At 47.5% G+C, this 17,027-nt stretch overlaps 1 protein-coding gene across 4 annotated transcripts in view; it reads left to right on the top strand.

Annotated features, from left to right (window-relative positions):
• Positions 1 to 17,027, top strand: part of copa (COPI coat complex subunit alpha) — a 92,901-nt gene that overhangs the window by 46,854 nt on the left and 29,020 nt on the right. For all 4 annotated transcript variants that reach the window (XM_059972839.1, XM_059972840.1, XM_059972838.1 and 1 more), the window contains 8 exons: positions 2,871 to 3,009; positions 6,001 to 6,163; positions 6,419 to 6,565; positions 6,947 to 7,136; positions 9,167 to 9,262; positions 9,423 to 9,511; positions 9,630 to 9,753; positions 15,656 to 15,748. In XM_059972839.1, coding sequence (XP_059828822.1) covers positions 2,871 to 3,009; positions 6,001 to 6,163; positions 6,419 to 6,565; positions 6,947 to 7,136; positions 9,167 to 9,262; positions 9,423 to 9,511; positions 9,630 to 9,753; positions 15,656 to 15,748 — 1,041 coding nt within the window. The remainder of the gene's footprint in view (positions 1 to 2,870; positions 3,010 to 6,000; positions 6,164 to 6,418; positions 6,566 to 6,946; positions 7,137 to 9,166; positions 9,263 to 9,422; positions 9,512 to 9,629; positions 9,754 to 15,655; positions 15,749 to 17,027) is intronic.

Here is a 17,027-nt window from a genome sequence, read left to right as displayed (position 1 = left end):
GGCCCGACGGCCACAGTCACAGACCGGGTCAACACTACACCCAGTCCAGAGGCCCGATGGTCACAGTCACAGACCGGGTCAACACTACACCCAGTCCAGAGGCCCGATGGTCACAGTCACAGACCGGGTCAACACTACACCCAGTCCAGGGGCCCGATGGTCACAGTCACAGACCGGGTCAACACTACACCCAGTCCAGGGGCCCAATGATCACAGTCACAGACCGGGTCAACACTACACCCAGTCCAGGGGCCCAATGATCACAGTCACAGACCGGGTCAACACTACACCCAGTCCAGGGGCTCGATGGTCACAGTCACAGTCCGGGTCAACACTGCACCCAGTCCAGGGGCCCGATGGTCACAGTCACAGACCGGGTCAACACTACACCCAGTCCAGGGGCCCGATGGTCACAGTCACAGACCAGGTCAACACTACACCCAGTCCAGGGGCTCGATGGTCACAGTCACAGACCGGGTCAACACTGCACCCAGTCCAGGGGCCCGATGGTCACAGTCACAGACCGGGTCAACACTACACCCAGTCCAGGGGCCCGATGGTCACAGTCACAGATCGGTCAACACTACACCCAGTCCAGGGGCCCGATGGTCACAGTCACGGATCGGTCAACGCTAAGGCGAGTGCTGATGATTGCAGGCCACAGCTGGAGCGTGTATTGAGCATGCAGACAAAGAAAGCCTTTTTGCCATCTGCCAAAACATCTTAATCTTTTAAATCTGGCTCGACGCTTCAATTATAGCTCAAATAGGCCCTTCGGTCTATTCAGCCCATTCTGAACCATTTCCTGGTCCCCTCAGCCTGCACCAGACCATAGCCTTCCATTCCCCACCCTGCCATGTACCTATCCAAATTCTTCTTCAATGTTGAAGTTGAACCTGCATCCACCACTTGCTTTGGCAACTCGTTCCCCACTCTCAGCACCTTCTGAATGAAGTTCCCCCTTGTGTTCCCTTAAACATTTTAACTTTCACCCTTAACCCATGACTTCTAGTTCTAGTCTCATCTAACCTCTGGAAAAAGCCTGCTTACATTTACCCTATCTATATCTCTCATAATCTTATTTACCTCTATCAAATCTTCTCAGTCTTCTGTGTTTCAGGAAATGAAGTCCAAACCCATTCAACCTTTCCCTGTAACTCAGGTCCTCAAGTCTCGGCAACATTCTCATCAATTTTCTCTGCACTCTTCCAACCTTATTTACATCTTTCCTGTAGGTAGGTGACTAGAACTGCACATAATACTCCAAATTAGACATCACCAATGTTTTATAAAACTTCAGCATAACATCCCATCTCCTGTACTCAATACTTAAGATCTGTGAAGACCAATGTGCCAAAAGCTTTCTTTATGACCCTATTTACCTGTGACACTACTTTTAAGGAATTCTGGATGTGTATTCCCAGATCCCTTGGTTCTACCGCATTCCTCATTGCCCTGCCGCTCACCGTGTAAATCCAACCCTGGTTGGTCCTCCCAAAGTGCGACAACTCACACTTGTCTGCATTAAACTCCATCTGCCATTTTTCAGCCCTTTTTTTTGCAGCTGGTCCAGATCCCACTGCAAACCACGATGATCTTTCTCACTGTCCACGACACCTACCACACACAAAGCCACACTGACTATCCTTAATCAGTCCCTGTCTATCCAAATACTTGTATATTTGATCCCTTAGAATACCTTCCAGTAACTTTCCCACTACTGATGTCAGGCTTGCCAGTCTATAATTTCCTGGCTTATTTTTAGTCTTTCATAAACAGCAGAACAACATTGGCTATCCTCCAATCCTCCAGACCTCATCTATCACTAAGGATGATTTAACTATCTCTGATAGGGCCCCTGAGGATCCAAGGCAGCATCTTGGCAGGCCCTGGAGGTTTATCCACCCTAATTTGCCTCAAGACTGCAAACACCTCCTCCACTGTAATCTGTACGGGGTCCATGAAGTTGATGCCACTTTGCCTCACTTCTATAGACTCTGTGTCCGTCTCCCAAGTAAATACAGATGCACAAAATGCACTTAAGATCTCCCCCACCTGTTTGGCTCTACGCATGGATTACCACTCTGATCATCTAGAGAACCAATTTTGTCCCCTGCAATCTTTTGCTCTTAATATATCTTTAGAAGCCCTTAGGATTTTCCTTCACCTTGACAGTTGGAGCAACCTCATGCCGCCTTTTAGCTCTCTTGATTTCCTTCTTAAGTATTCTCCTGCATTTCTTTTACTCTTCAAGTACCTCATTTGTTGCTACCTGCCATGTACTTCGTTTTGTTTTTCTTTCTCAGGGCCTCAATATCTCTCAAACCAGGGTTCCCTAGACTTGTTATTCTTGCCTTAATTCTGACAGGAACGTGCAGACTCTGTGCTCACACCTTTGAAGGCCACCCATTTACCAAGCAAAATAACATGTCCCAATCCCCACTTGCCAGGTCCTTTCTGATACTATCGGAGATCAGATCTCTCCTCCTCCATAATTACTTTGAAACTAATGGCATTATGATCACAAAACAAACTTCTCTCTCCTGCCCTGTTTTATTCCCTAATGGGAGATCTAGTATCACACTCTCTCTAGTTGGGACTTTAATGTACTGATTGAGGATGTGTTCCCTGATCACATTTGACAAGCTCAAATCAATTTTAATATCTGTTTGCTTTTTGCGCTCGTGCCGGGGCCTGCCACTTCAACCTGGTCTGAAGCCTGCTCCAGCAATGGGTGGCAATCACTGAGGGCTGAGGTGAGACGCAGAGAGAGTGACCTGTGCTCCATGCTGCTGGTAGGAGGCCCACAGAGGGGTTGTACGGAGCTAACGCTGCATCTAACCCTCTGTCTCTCCCTCCCCGCCCCGCAGCCATCATGATTTGCAACCGTAAGCTGGAGTCACTCTGCAGCATCCATGAGAATATCAGAGTGAAGAGCGGTGCCTGGGATGAGAGTGGAGTATTTATCTACACCACAAGCAACCACATCAAATACGCACTTATCTCTGGGTGAGTTTCTCTGCCGTGTCCCCCCGAGAGGCTGCCACTTAGCCGAGAGACTGAGTACAATCAGGGAGGGAATGCTTGTCACTGTGGGTCTAATGATTAATTCTGTTCTGTTTAAAACAGGAATGGAAAAGATTTAGCCTGGTCCAACATCGTTCGGGTTTATTGTCATGCATGTGAAATGGAACACATTTCTCTAAACCACAGTGCACAACAGATAACGTACACAGCAAGCCAGTTAACTGGGACTCATGGGGACCAGTACATTTTAGACCAAGTTTCATGGGAATAGTTAAAAATGTTTAAAAAAAGACAAACTAACTTTTAACCAAGTAACAAATTATGTATTTAAATGAAACACAGAACAGCTTAGAACACGAACAGTCCTACTACACTGGAATTAAACTACTTCCTATTCATTATTGATGCAGGAATTCGTGCGATGTCTGCTGTCACGTTCTTTTGGCTGTAAAAGAACAAACTCAGTGCAGGCGCTGCTTGCAGATAATGGACGAGCTTCAATTAATATTCTTGACTGTTGCATCTTCCAAATCTTTATCTTCATTGTAACATTCAAATTCTTTGTAGGTCCTAACTTGTTGAATTAGTGAAATAGTTTCATTTTCACTCCTGGCCATTTCTAGCATCTCCAACCCTCACTGAGCAAAACAGTTCTCGGTTGTCTTACTGCTTGTATCTCACCAACTATCAGTGACAACAAATCACTGCCTTTGAACACAACTGACGCAATTTAAAAACTGCTTGCTCTTAGCACAGTGTGGTGACTTAATGGCCATGCCAATGGATGCGACTGATGCTAGTTAGAAACTGTTTAGCAACAATCTCCTGACCTAGTTGAGCTGCATGGTGTCCCAAATAATCTATTTTCTCCACTGTTTTATTGATTTTGTTCTTTAAATGTTGTCTAAGTAAACGATTGTCCTAATTAACTGATGACCTAATTTACTGGAATCAACTGGATTCCAGAAGTTTGACCATTTTCAGCATTTATGTCACAATTTTAAAATGTAAACAGTATGATGTGCTTCATATATGATGAGACTTGGGTGGTGGCAGGGAGTCCAGTTGTCACAACCTGGGGAGGAAGAAGCTGTTTACAGTCTGAACAGTCCTTGTCCTAATGCTACGGTACCTTCTGCCTGATGGTAGGGGGGGGGGGGGTCACCAGTTAAATCACAACCTGACATGGGGACAGTTTTGGCTACTCCATCCCAAGAGAGATAGAGTCATACTGGAGAGGGTGAGGTGGGAGGAGGGTTGGGTGGCCAAGCATCTTAACTTCCGTTCCTGTTCTGACATGTCAGCCTCCCTTTCTGCCATGATGAGGCCACAATCAGGGTGAAGGAGCAACACCTCATCTTCAGTCTAGGTGGCCTCCAAACTGATGGCACGAACATTAATTTCTCCTTCCAGCATTTTTCTCTTTATTTTTCTTTTCACCTCCCCTTTCCTCCTCTTCCATTTCACACTCTGGCCACTGACCTCTTCTCCTCAGCTGCCCATCACCTCCCCCAGGTTCCTGTCCTTCTTCCCCTTCTCACATGCTCCACTCTCCCCTTCAGCCCTCGATCTTTCCTCCTCTTCCATTTCACACTCTGGCCACTGACCTCAGCTGCCCATTACCTCCCCCAGGTTCCTGTCCTTCTTCCCCTTCTCACATGCTCCACTCTCCCCTTCAGCCCTCGATCTTTCCTCCTCTTCCATTTCACACTCTGACCACTGACCTCTTCTCCTCAGCTGCCCATCACCTCCCCCAGGTTCCTGTCCTTCTTCCCCTTCTCACATACTCCACTCTCCCCTTCAGCCCTCGATCTTTCCCACCCACTGGCTTCACCTATCACCTTCTATGTATCCTTGCTGGTGTCTCCCTCCTTCCTTTCCAGACCTGATGAAAGGTCTCGGCTGAAACGCCGCCCATCAATAGCTGCTGAGTTCCTCCAGCACTTTGTCTCTGTTAATATGGGTGGATGTAAAATCGTGAGAGGTCTGAACCGAGGGGCAGAGATTTACACAAAGGTTAGAGAGGAGAGGAGGGAGGGGTGGCAGGGGTGCCTGCTGAGATGAGAGAGGCACAATCCCTTCCACGTAGGATTTGGCTTTCCAGTGTACAGGGCTGTTGACCCAATGTGAGATGGAGAGGTTGCACTCGACTTGTTCTTTCTGGACCACCAGAGTTAGATTTATTTTCACTGACATGTATCATGAAATTTGTTGTTGGTTGCAATAGCAGTATGGTGCAACACATGAAAAATTCCTAGATTCAAGATACAAGATTGTTTCCAGCACAGCCGTGTTAAGGAGAACTAAATCATTGTTACCCCAGCACAAAAAAACACAATAAGACAAAGGACAAAATAATAAAACAATACAAAAAATAGTATTACATACAATATACATCTGTGAAATAATACAAGTTACAGTGACTTACTGATGTATTTCGAGATACGGCATGGAACAGGTCCTACCCGCCCAGCAAGCTGCACCTTCCCGGCAACCCACCGATGTAACCCAAGCCCAATCGCAGGACTAACCGGCACGTGGTCCGTGGGAGGAAACCCACACAGTCACAGGGAGAATGTACAGTACAGGCTGCTTACAGATGAGCTGTAATTGAACTTCCAATCCTCAAGCTGTGATCAATAGGATCACACTAACCGTGACATGTTGGTGTAAGAAATAGACAAAACATTAGTGCAAATGAAGAACAATTAGTGAGGTCGCGTTCACGGTTTTATGGGCTGTTCAGAACTGATTGTGGAGGGGAAGGATCTGTTCCTGAATCATGAAGTGTGTTTCTGCAAGCTCCTGTACCACCACCACCTCGATGGTAATAATGAGAAGAGGGCATGGCCTGGGGAATAGGGGACATGATGGGCCAAAAGTCTCTGGTGCTATAAACACAGAGGCTAATGCAAGTCTGCCTATGCCTCCCCTGGTTTGTGGAGTAACCGTGGAATCTTTGCCGCCCCACAGGGACCACGGGATCATCCGGACTCTGGACCTCCCGATCTACGTCACCAGGGTGAAGGGCAACAGCGTGTACTGCCTGGACAGGGACTGCCGTCCCCGGGTCCTCACGATCGACCCCACCGAGTTCAAGTTCAAGCTGGCCCTAGTCAACCGCAAGTACGACGAGGTGAGTCCACTGGAGGGGAGAGGTGGGTGAGGGTTAACTAGGATAGTTAATCAGATTAACTGCCTGTGTGAAGAAACGTTAAGATGGCTTGATGTTTCTGTTTCCAGAGAGGTACCCCTGACCCTCTGGCTGTGCCTGTGAGCTGGGTTATTAATGTCCACTCTTGGGAACAGTTGAGTTGCACACTCAGCAGGGTCCTGGGCTCTCTGTGTATGCGTGCCCCTATCCTGCTCACTGCTCACTGCGTGCCCGCAGGTGCTGCACATGGTTCGCAACGCCAAGCTAGTGGGCCAGTCCATCATTGCTTACCTGCAGAAGAAGGGCTACCCGGAGGTGGCACTGCATTTCGTCAAGGATGAGAAGACCAGATTCAGCTTGGCACTGGAGTGCGGCAATATTGAGGTAAGGCCAACCTCCCTGGACAGGAGCGTGCCCTCAGCCACGTGCCCACTGAGCCCTGGACCTCCCCTTCTCTCTGGATAGCTCTCTCAATTTCATCCACTCCCTTGATCTCTCCTTTCTCCTGCAGATCCCTTGATTTCCCCCTCCTCCACCCTGCTCCTTCAGTGTCCCACTCCCTGATTCCTCAATCCCCTTCTTTCCTCTGCACTCCCTCAATCTCCCTTCTCCCACATATCCCTTGATTTCCCCCTCCTCCCCACTCCCTCGATTTCCTATTCACCCACTCCTTAGCTTTCTCCCTCCCCCTTTTTCTCCTCCCCTGCACCCTCTCCCGGCCTGTGTCCTCTCAGTCTGACCTGGTCTCCTTTCCTCTGGAACCAGATTGCCCTGGATGCGGCAAAGGCACTGGATGAGAAGGGGTGCTGGGAAAAGCTGGGTGAGCTGGCACTGCTGCAGGGTAACCACCAGATTGTGGAGATGTGCTACCAACGCACCAAGAACTTCGATAAGCTCTCCTTCCTCTACCTCATCACTGGCAACCTGGAGAAGCTACGCAAGATGATGAAGATCGGTAAGGCCGTGCATCTGGGAGCAAAGTGGTGGGGGCGGGAAGGCGTGTCTCAAACATAGATGCACAATTAAACTACCTGCTCCATCTAGTCTGCTCTGCCACGCCATTGTGGCTAATTTATTCTCCCACTCAAACCTGATATCCTGCTTTCTCCCTGAAACCTTTGATGCTCTGACAGGCCAAGCACATATCAACCTCTTAAATATAATGATTCGGCATCCACAGCTTTCCGAAGCAACAGATTCACCACCCTCTTTCCCAAAAAATTCCTTCTCATCTCTATTCTAGATGGACATACTTCAATTCTGAGGCGGTGCCCTCTGTCTAGACTCCCCCACTATAGGAAACAGCCTCTCCACATCCACTCTATCTGAGCCTTTTGAATATTCAATAGGTTTCAGTGAGATCCCCCCCCCCCGAGTACTGGCCCAGAGCCACCAGTTGTACCTCATACGTTAACCCTTTCATTGTGCGTGTGTATATATGTGTCTAGGGCGTGTGTGTGTGTGTGTGTGTGGGTGTATGTATATAGGGGTGTATGTGTGTATGTATATATGTGTATAATGGTGTGTGTGCATGTATATATGTGTATAGGGGTGTGAACATGTGTGTGTATTTGTATATAGGGGTGTGCGTGTGTATGTATATGTGTATAGAGGTGTTTATGTGTGTATATGTGTAGGGGTGTGTGTGTATGTGTATGTGTATGGGGTGGTGTGCGTATGTATATATGTTTATAGGGGTGTGAGTGTGTATGTGTGTATATGTATATTTGTGTATAGGGGTGTGTGTGTATATATGTGTATGGGGGTGTGTGTATATATGTTTATAGGGGTGTGTGTATGTATGTGTATATATTTGTATAGGGGTTGTGTGTATATATGTTTAGGGGAGTGTATGTTTATATGTGCATAGGGGTGTGCACACATGTGTGTATAGGGGTGTGCATGTGTACGTATATATGTGCATAGAGGTGTGCATGTGTGTATCTATATATGTGTATGGGGGGTGTGTATGTATATATGTGTATAGGTGTGAGTGTGTGTATAGGGGTGTGTATGCATATGTGTGTATAGGGGTGTGCGTGTATATGTGTATAGGGGTATCACCACACACACTGTATATACTGTGTGTGTGTACTCTGAGGGATTCCGGTCAGTGTCAGAGAGACATGAAAACATACAGCACAGAAATAGGCCCTTCGGCCTATCTAGTCCATGCTGAACCATTTAAGCTGCTTTCTCCCATGGGCCTGAACAGACCATAACCCTCCACACCCCTCCATCCATGTGTTTATCCAAACTTCTCTTAAGCATTGAAATTGCATGCACCACTTGTGCTAGCAGCTCGTTAAACGCACTCGTGACCCTCTCAGAGTGCACATAGAGCAAAAAGGGAGCAAAAACAGAAAAAAATGCTGAGGTAATGTTTATGGGTTATTGTCCATTCAGAGATCAGATGGTGGAGGGGAAGAAGCTCTTCCTGAATCACTGAGTGTGTGTCTTCTGGCTGCTGTAGCAATGTGAGAAGAGGGGGGTCCTGAATGATGTTTCTGAAACATCATGTTTTCAAGGTGCCTTGATGTTGGACAGGCTAGTGCCCATGATGGAACCCACTGAGTTGACAACTAACTGCAGCTTTTTCCAGTCCTGTGCAGTGGTCCCTTCGTACCAGATGGTAATGCAATGAGATAGAATACTCTCCATGGTACATCTGTAGAAATTTGCAACAGGTGGATGCCCAGAGAAAGTCTTGTGCCTGCTCACTGGTGAGGGGGCTCCTTGGTGACCAGGAACCGCTGGTCAAGTGCAGAATGTTCTCCTGGGGCACAGAAGGGAATGTGATGCGTGCAGGGCGCTAGGAATTCAGCCAAGGCAACGATGTGCTCCGTGATGCCGCCCCCATGACAGTGGTATTTTGGTAATGCAGTGCTCCAACAGCAACAGCTCGGCATGTGCGTGTGTGAGAGGGGCAGATATATAACAGCCGCAGCCCTGAGCTGTCACTGAATGACTCTGTCTCTCCTGCAGCTGAGATCCGGAAGGACATGAGCGGCCATTACCAGAACGCGTTGTATTTAGGCGACGTGGGAGAGCGCGTTCGCATCCTCAAGAACTGCGGGCAGAGTAAGCAGAAACAATTCTCATCTATGTCACTACCCTCTACAATCGTTCTGCCTCCCCCTGCCCCTCACTACTCATTCTCCTGTCCCACCCTCAGATTGCAGTGTCTACATAGTGTGGGTGTTCTACGTCAGTCGCTAATGGTCCCATTTCCATCCCCCAGAGTCGCTGGCCTACCTGACTGCGGCCACGCATGGACTGGATGAAGAGGCGGAGGCCCTGCGAGTGACCTTTGACCTGGAGAAAGAAATAGTGAGTTGGACTGGCCACCACTACCCATGTCCCGTTCTCGCTGGGTGACACTTGCCCTCATAACGTCTGTCTCTCTTTCTTTCTCTCTGCCTCCTCCTCCCCACCTTCTCTAACACAGGTGCCAGAGATCGACTCCCAGGCCCAGCTCCTTCAGCCACCGCCGCCTGTCATGCCTCTGGACACCAACTGGCCGCTGCTCACTGTCTCCAAAGGCTACTTTGAGGGGAGTATGGCTGGACGAGGTGAGTAGGGAGGGGCGTCAGAGAGCAAGGGTATCGGAGGAAACCAGCTGTGGGGCAGTGGCGGTTTGGTTTGGTCACCTGGTGGTGCGGGGGAGCCTGCCCGATGCACTCCAAGGCTTGCTGCTGGTGTGGCTGATAAACTGGACTGTACCAGCTGGTCAGAGTTTGCACTTTGTTCCTGGCGCCTTCTGTAAGGAGTCTCTGTACAACCTCTCTGGAATGTGCGGGTTTTCTCCAGGTCTTCCCACAGTCCAAAGATGTACCGGTTAGTAGGATAATCGCATCTGATTTACTGGTTAGTAGGTTAATAAAACCATAAGATATACGAGCAGAATTATGCCATTTGGCCCATCATCTGCTCCACCATTGCATCATGGCAAAATCAATTTTCTTCTCAGTCCCAGTCTCCTGCCTTTTCCCTGTATCACTTCATGTCCTGACTAATCAATAATCTATCTACCTCTGCTTTAAATATACATAAAGACTTTTCCTCCACTGCTGCCCATGACAAAGAATTCCACAGATTCACCACTCTCTGGCTAAAGAAATTCTACCACATCTCCGTTCTAAAAGCATGCCCCTTCTATTCTGACACAGTGTCCTTGGTCCTAGACTATAGGAAACATCCTCTCCACATCCACTCTATTGAGGCCCTTCACCATTGAAACCATTCGATAGGATTCAAGGAGGTCACCCCTCATTCTTCTGAATTCTAGTGAATACAGGCCCAGAGCCAGTTCCAGCACATCCTTTCTAAGATAAGGGGCCCAAAACTGCTTGCAATACTGAGGCCTCAACAGTGCTTTATAAAGTTTCAACATTACATGTTTGCTTTTATATTCTATTCCTCTTGAAATTAATGCTAACATTGCATTTGCCTTCCTCACTGTAGACTCAACCTGCAAATTAACCTTTAGGGAATGGAGTGCAGGGATTAACCTTTAGAGTGCAAGGATTAAGGTAGAAGGACAAGGGCATGATGCTAAGAGTTCTGAGTTGATGAGGAAGGACAGGCAGGGGACAGAACATAATTGTAGCCAGTTAAAGTGGTTGAAATGTTTCTATTTCAGTGCTAGGAATATTAGGAACAAGGAGGATGAACTTAGAGCATGGATTAGTACGTGGAACTACAATGTTGTGGCCGTTACTGAAACTTGGTTGGAGGAAGGGCAGGATTGGATGATGCAGGTTCTGGGGTTCAGGTGTTTTAAAAGGAATAGGATGGGAGGTAGAAAAGGGGGGGGAGTGGCATTGCTGATCAGGGATTGTATCATGGCTATTGAAAGGGAGGATGCTGCAGAAGGAGTGACCACGAAGTCAGTCTGGGTGGAAGTCAGAAATAGGAAGGGACCAATCACTGTGCTGGCAGTAGTCTATAGGCCCCCAAATAGCCCTCAGGACACCGAGGAGCAGATAAGCAGGCAGATTTTAGAATGGTGCAGGAAATACAGGGTAGTAGTTATGGGTGATTTCAACTTCCCTCATATTGACTGGCACCTCCTGAGTGCAAGGGGGATAGATGCGACTGAATTTGTCAGGTGTGTTCAAGAAGGATTCCTGACACAGTATGTGGACTAGCTGACGAGAAGAGAGGCTATACTGGATCTAATTCTGGGTAATGAACCTGGTCAGGTGACAAACCTCTTGGTGGGGGAGCATTTTGGTGAGAGTGACCACAACTCCCTTAGCTTCAGCATAGCTATGGGAAGGGATAAAATCAGATGAAATGGTAAAGTGCTTAACTGGGGAAGGGCTAACTTTGAAAGGATGAGGCAGGAACTAGCGAGAGTAAATTGGAAACAGATGTTCAAAGGGGAAAGCACAGAAGTGTGGGAGAATGTGGGAGAAGTTTAGGGACCACTTGAGCTGGGTTCAGAATAGGTTTGTCCCAGTGAGGCAAGGTAAAAATGGTAGGAAAAGGGAACCGTGGCTGACAAAACACAAGAGGCAACTCGTCAAGAGGAAAAGGGAAGCATATGTTAGATATAAGAAGCAGGAAGTAGGAGGGGCTTATGGCGCTCTATGCGTATGTGAAGAATAGGAGGATGACCAGAACGAAAGGATAAAGAGGGCAACACGTGCCTGGAAGCGGAGCTGGTTGGGGAGGTTCTCAATGAATACTTTGCTTCAGTATTCACAAGTGAAAAGGATCTTGATCAGGATGAGGTCGAAGTAGAGCGGGGCTGTGTGCTGGACAATATGGAGATTAAGGAAGAAGTAGTGCTGGATCTTCTTAAAAACATTAAGACTGATAAATCCCCAGGGCCGGATATGATACACCCCAGGTTGTTGTGGGAATTGAGAGGAGATCACAGGAGCATTAGCTATGATCTTTGAATCCTCTTTGGCTGCAGGGGAAGTGCTGGAGAACTGGCAAATGTAGTTCCCTTGTTTAAAAAAAGTAATAGGGAGAAACCTGGGAACTATAGACCAGTGAGTCTTACGTTGGTGGTATGCAAACTACTGGAAAAGATTCTTAAGCTTAGGATCTACGAGTATTTGGAGAAGTACAGTCTACTCATGGATAGTCAACATGGCTTTGTGAAGGAAAGATCGTGCTTCAAGAGCCTGATTGAGTTTTTTTGAAGAGGTAACAAAAGAAATTGAGGGTAGGGCAGTGGATGTGGTCTACATGGACTTTAGCAAAGCATTTGACAAGGTCCCTCATGAGAGACTCATCCAGAAAGTCATGAGGCATGGGATAAGTGGAACCTTGGCGGTTTGGATAAAAAATTGGCTTAAAGGAAGAAAGCAGAGGGTAGTTGTGGAAGGAGTATTCTGCCTGGAGGTCAGTGACTAGTGGAGTGCTGTAGGGTTCATGCCTTTAGAATACTACTTCCTCATTGGGATGTAAAAATCCTGTGCCTTCCACATTGCTTCCAGGAATTCCAGCCATTGCTGATCTGCCATCATCCCTACCAGTGTTCTTTTCCAATCAATTCTGTCTCTCTCATGCCTTTATGATTCCCTTTACTCCACCGATATATCTGATCTAATCACACCTGTTTATCCTGTTAGTAGGTTGATTGCACCCGATTTACCTGTGCACAACAACAGCCAGGTCCTTGTCCCCACACTGTTTTTATTTTTTGAGGAATATGAGCAGAACAGGCCCTTACAGCCCTTCGAGCTGGACCGCCCCTCCCCCCCCTCCTTTTTAACCCTAGCCTAATCACCGGACAATTTATAATAACCGAATGTATACCGTGGGATGAAACCGAGGACCTGGAGAAAACTTGTGCATTCTACAGGGATGATGTACAGTCTTCTTAAAAATAAAATCGGAACTGAACTCTGACACCCCGAGCTGTTAGTAGTGTTGAGCGAACTGCTACACCGTGGTGCACTTGGCCTTTCTTGCACGGAGGCCGTTGGGAAGTTTCAACAAAAAGCTGTCATTTTTAAACAGGAATTGACTACTTGGGTATGGATACTGACCAATTGGTAACTTTGTGCAAGTTCAAATACCCTACCTGTCAATCACATGCTGATGATGCAGGTATTAGTTAGCCAGTAGAATCTCTGATCATTAAACCATCAGCTTTGTTGTCACATGTATATCCAAATGCATCATGAACTATCTAAGTTTGTGTCAATGACCAACGCAGTCTGAGAATGCGCTGGGGGCAGCCATGTTTCCAGCACTAGTGTCACACGCCCACAACTCACTAACCCTAACCCGTATGTTTTGGAACGTGGGAGGGAATCTATTCTGTCATGGGGAGAACGTACCAACTCCTTTCAGACAGCGGTGGGAATGGAACACTGAGTACAATTGCTGTATCCCACTGCCCTAGTACTTCATGATAATTATGATAAATGTTGCACTGGAATCCTTCATTTGCATGCTTGTCTTATTCAGCAAAGTGCCTCCAGTCCCCTGCTATGTACAGGCTGTGCTCTTCAAAGACCTCCCCTGCACACCATTTGTAAACTATCCCTGCCAACAGTCCTTGCCACATTCTCCGCAGAGCAATCAAAGATCTATTATTATCAAGCTACACTTGTCACCGAGTACTACCCAGGAACTCCACATTAGTACAATGCTACTACAATTGGAGTTTGCGGTTCAATCCCAGCAGCCTCTGTAAGGTGTCTGTGTATGTCCTTCCCGTGGAATGCATGAGTTTCCTCCGGGTGCTCTGGTTTCCTCCCACAATCCATTGACGTTTCAATTAGTAGGTTAATTGGTCATGGTAAATTGTAGGTTAGGGTTAAATTGGGTTGTCGGGTTGTGGGGCAGCATGGCTGGAAGGACCAGAAGGGCCTATTCTGTGTTGTATAAAAGACTTGCAGACAGTCACAGTAAATGCAAAGAAACACAATAGAATCAATGAAAACTGCACACCACACACACACACACACACACACACACACACACACACACACACACACACAACTTAAGAGCAAAAAACAACCTGCAAATGAGAAAAAAAGCAATAAATATCAAGAACATGAGATGAGTCCATAGGTTGTGGGGACAGTTCAGTGTTGGTGTGAGTGAAGTCAAGCTCTGCTTCTCGCCCCGAAAACGTCAGTCACATGTTACGTGCCGAAGCTCCGTGTGATACAGCACAACGGAGGCCGGTGGTTGTGTAGATTATAAGTTGTACAGGAGAGTGAAGGAAAAGACTGCAGAGCAAAACGTCAGGGCAAAACTCGACACAGTTGATGTTAGTACAGGAGGATCCCAGTTGCTGAGGCTGGTTTCCAGATCTTAGTTCAAGACCTGATGCCAATAGGTGGGGCACATACCAGCGTTATGGTTTGTGTAACGCTTTACAACGACAGTGAACGGGATTTGTTTCCTGTTGCTGTCTGTAAGGAGATTGTGTGTTCCCCCTGTGACTGTATGTTTCCCTCTAGGTGCTCCCATTCCCTCCCATGTCCCAAAGATGATGGGTTAGGGTTAGTGAGTTGTGAGCATGCTATGTTGGTGCTGGAAGCGCAACGACACGGGGGCTGCCCCCAGCATGAGTTCAGACCCTCCAGCTTGTCCTCCTTCACCTCACCCCACCCTCTGCCATTTTCCCCCGTCCTCCTTCACCTCCCCCCCCACCCTCTGCCATCTTCCCCCGTCCTCCTTCACTTCCTCCTCATCTTCTTCTGCCTTCTTGCCCCGTCCTTTCCAGTCCTGATGAAAGGCCTTGGCCCAACATATTGACTCTTCATTCATTCCCATAGATTCTGCCTGACTTGCTGAGCTCCTCCAGCAGCTGGCAAATGGCTTGTGTCAATGACTTGCTCGTACTTTGGTCACGCACATTTCACTGTATGTTTAAATGTACGTCTGACAAATAAAGCTGAACTTTCCTGTTCCTGATCCTGGCAATGTGGGACTTCGTGCTTGACAGTAGGAGCGAGAAGAGTGTGTGACCTAGATGATGAGGAATGATGGATGCTGCCTTCTGTGGTGTGGAGGCTGTGGCCCCTTGCCTTCTCTTTGTGGAATAGCTCTACCAGACGCTCTGGATGCTTCAAAGATAACGATCAGCTTTCTTTGTCACATGTACATTGAAACGAACAGTGAGACGAGTCATTTGTGTCAACGACCACAGAGTCTGAGAGTGTGCTGGGGTCAGCCCCCAAGGGTCGCCATGCTCAACTCACTAACCTGCGTACCTTTGGAATTTGGGAGGAAACTAGAGCACCTGGAAGAAACCCACGCAGTCACGGGAGGACATTTGGACAGCGACGGGAATTGAACCCAGCTCTGTGGTTACACTATCCACTGTTATCAGCAGTGTGTGTAGAAGTTTGTTAGTGTTAAGTGCAAAGCCAACTCTCCTTGAGTGTGTCAGAAAGGAGCTGTTGGTGTTGTCATTGTAGTTGGGAGGGTAGGTGGGGGTTGGTCTCTCTTTTCCTGTACTAAATTCACCCTCACATCTTTCTCCACACACAGGCAAGGGAGGCCAGCTTGCCATGGACCAGCTGGCCATGGAGAATTGTGCAACAGGCGGATGGGAAGAGGACACTGAGCTGCTACTGGATGAGGGTGAGGCAGGGATGTTGGAGGGAGGGCTGTGGGAAGGATACGATCGTCCTCGAGAGGGTGTAGGGGCCATTCGTTGGGATGTTGTCTGACATGGGTATCTGGAAGAGTCACTGGGAAAAGTATATTACTCCTGTGGAGCAGGGAAGGTCATAGGGTCGTGGATGAGGTGCATAGGATAGGTGGCGGGATAGGATACAGAAAGATGCCCGAAAAGGGTCAGAAATATCATGAAGGATCCCACCCACCTTGCCCATTAGTGAGGAGACTGCATAGCATCCACGCCAGGACCACCAGACTTAAAAACAGTTACTTTCCCCAAACAGTAAGGCTGATCAATACCTCCACCCACTAACCCTCCCCTCCACACCCCCAACCACCACTACTGTATCATTTCCTGTCAGAGTCATCTTATGTACAGACACTCCTGTGTCTAGCATCACTGTCTGGACATACAGTCACTCCCTCTATATCAGCTGTCTTATGTATTTACAGTCGGCCCTCTGCATCCGCAGGTTCCGCATTCGCGGACTCAACCTACTGTGGATCGAAAGTATTCGAAAAAAAAATTCCAGAAAGTTTCAAAACTTGAATTTGCTGCACGCCGAGCACAACGCTGAATCCACGCAAATGAAGTGATGTGTAGGCATACCCTGTTGTAACCTCACGCCATTTCAAAGATCCTCAGTCTCTCCAGCACTCGTTGTTTGAGTATTGTTCGCTACTTGTGAGCGGGAGGAAGGAGTTTAAGGCTAGTAAGGGATGGCTGGCTAGCTATGTAAAAGCACTACAGCCTCAAGAACTTGTATGATCACGGGAGAATCGGCATCGGCTGATGGCAAGGCAGCATCAGCATTCCCAGAAGAGCTACGATGTTCAGTCTGTACTGAACATGTACAGACTTTTTCTTGTCATTATTCCCTTAAACAATACATTATAACCATATAACAATTACAGCACGGAAACAGGCCATCTCGCCCTTCTAGTCCATGCCGAACGTTTACTCTCACCTAGTCCCACCAACCTGCACTCAGCCCATAACTCTCCATTCCTTTCCTGTCCATTTTTTTCCTCGATAGTATAACTATTTACATAGCATTTACATTGTATTAGGTATTATAAGTAATCTAGAGATGATTTAAAGTATACGGGAGGATGTGCATAGGTTATATGCAAATACTACGCCTTTATATATAAGGGACTTGAGCATCTGCGGATTTTGGTATCCGTGGGGGATCCTGGAACCAATTCCCCATGGTTACTGAGGGACGACTGTATATTT

This window comes from Hypanus sabinus, chromosome 6, assembly GCF_030144855.1.
Source record: "Hypanus sabinus isolate sHypSab1 chromosome 6, sHypSab1.hap1, whole genome shotgun sequence".
In the NCBI taxonomy this organism is placed as follows: Eukaryota; Metazoa; Chordata; class Chondrichthyes; order Myliobatiformes; family Dasyatidae; genus Hypanus; species Hypanus sabinus.
Note: the sequence above shows the minus strand (reverse complement) of the source record. Positions and strands in the feature narration are given on the sequence as shown.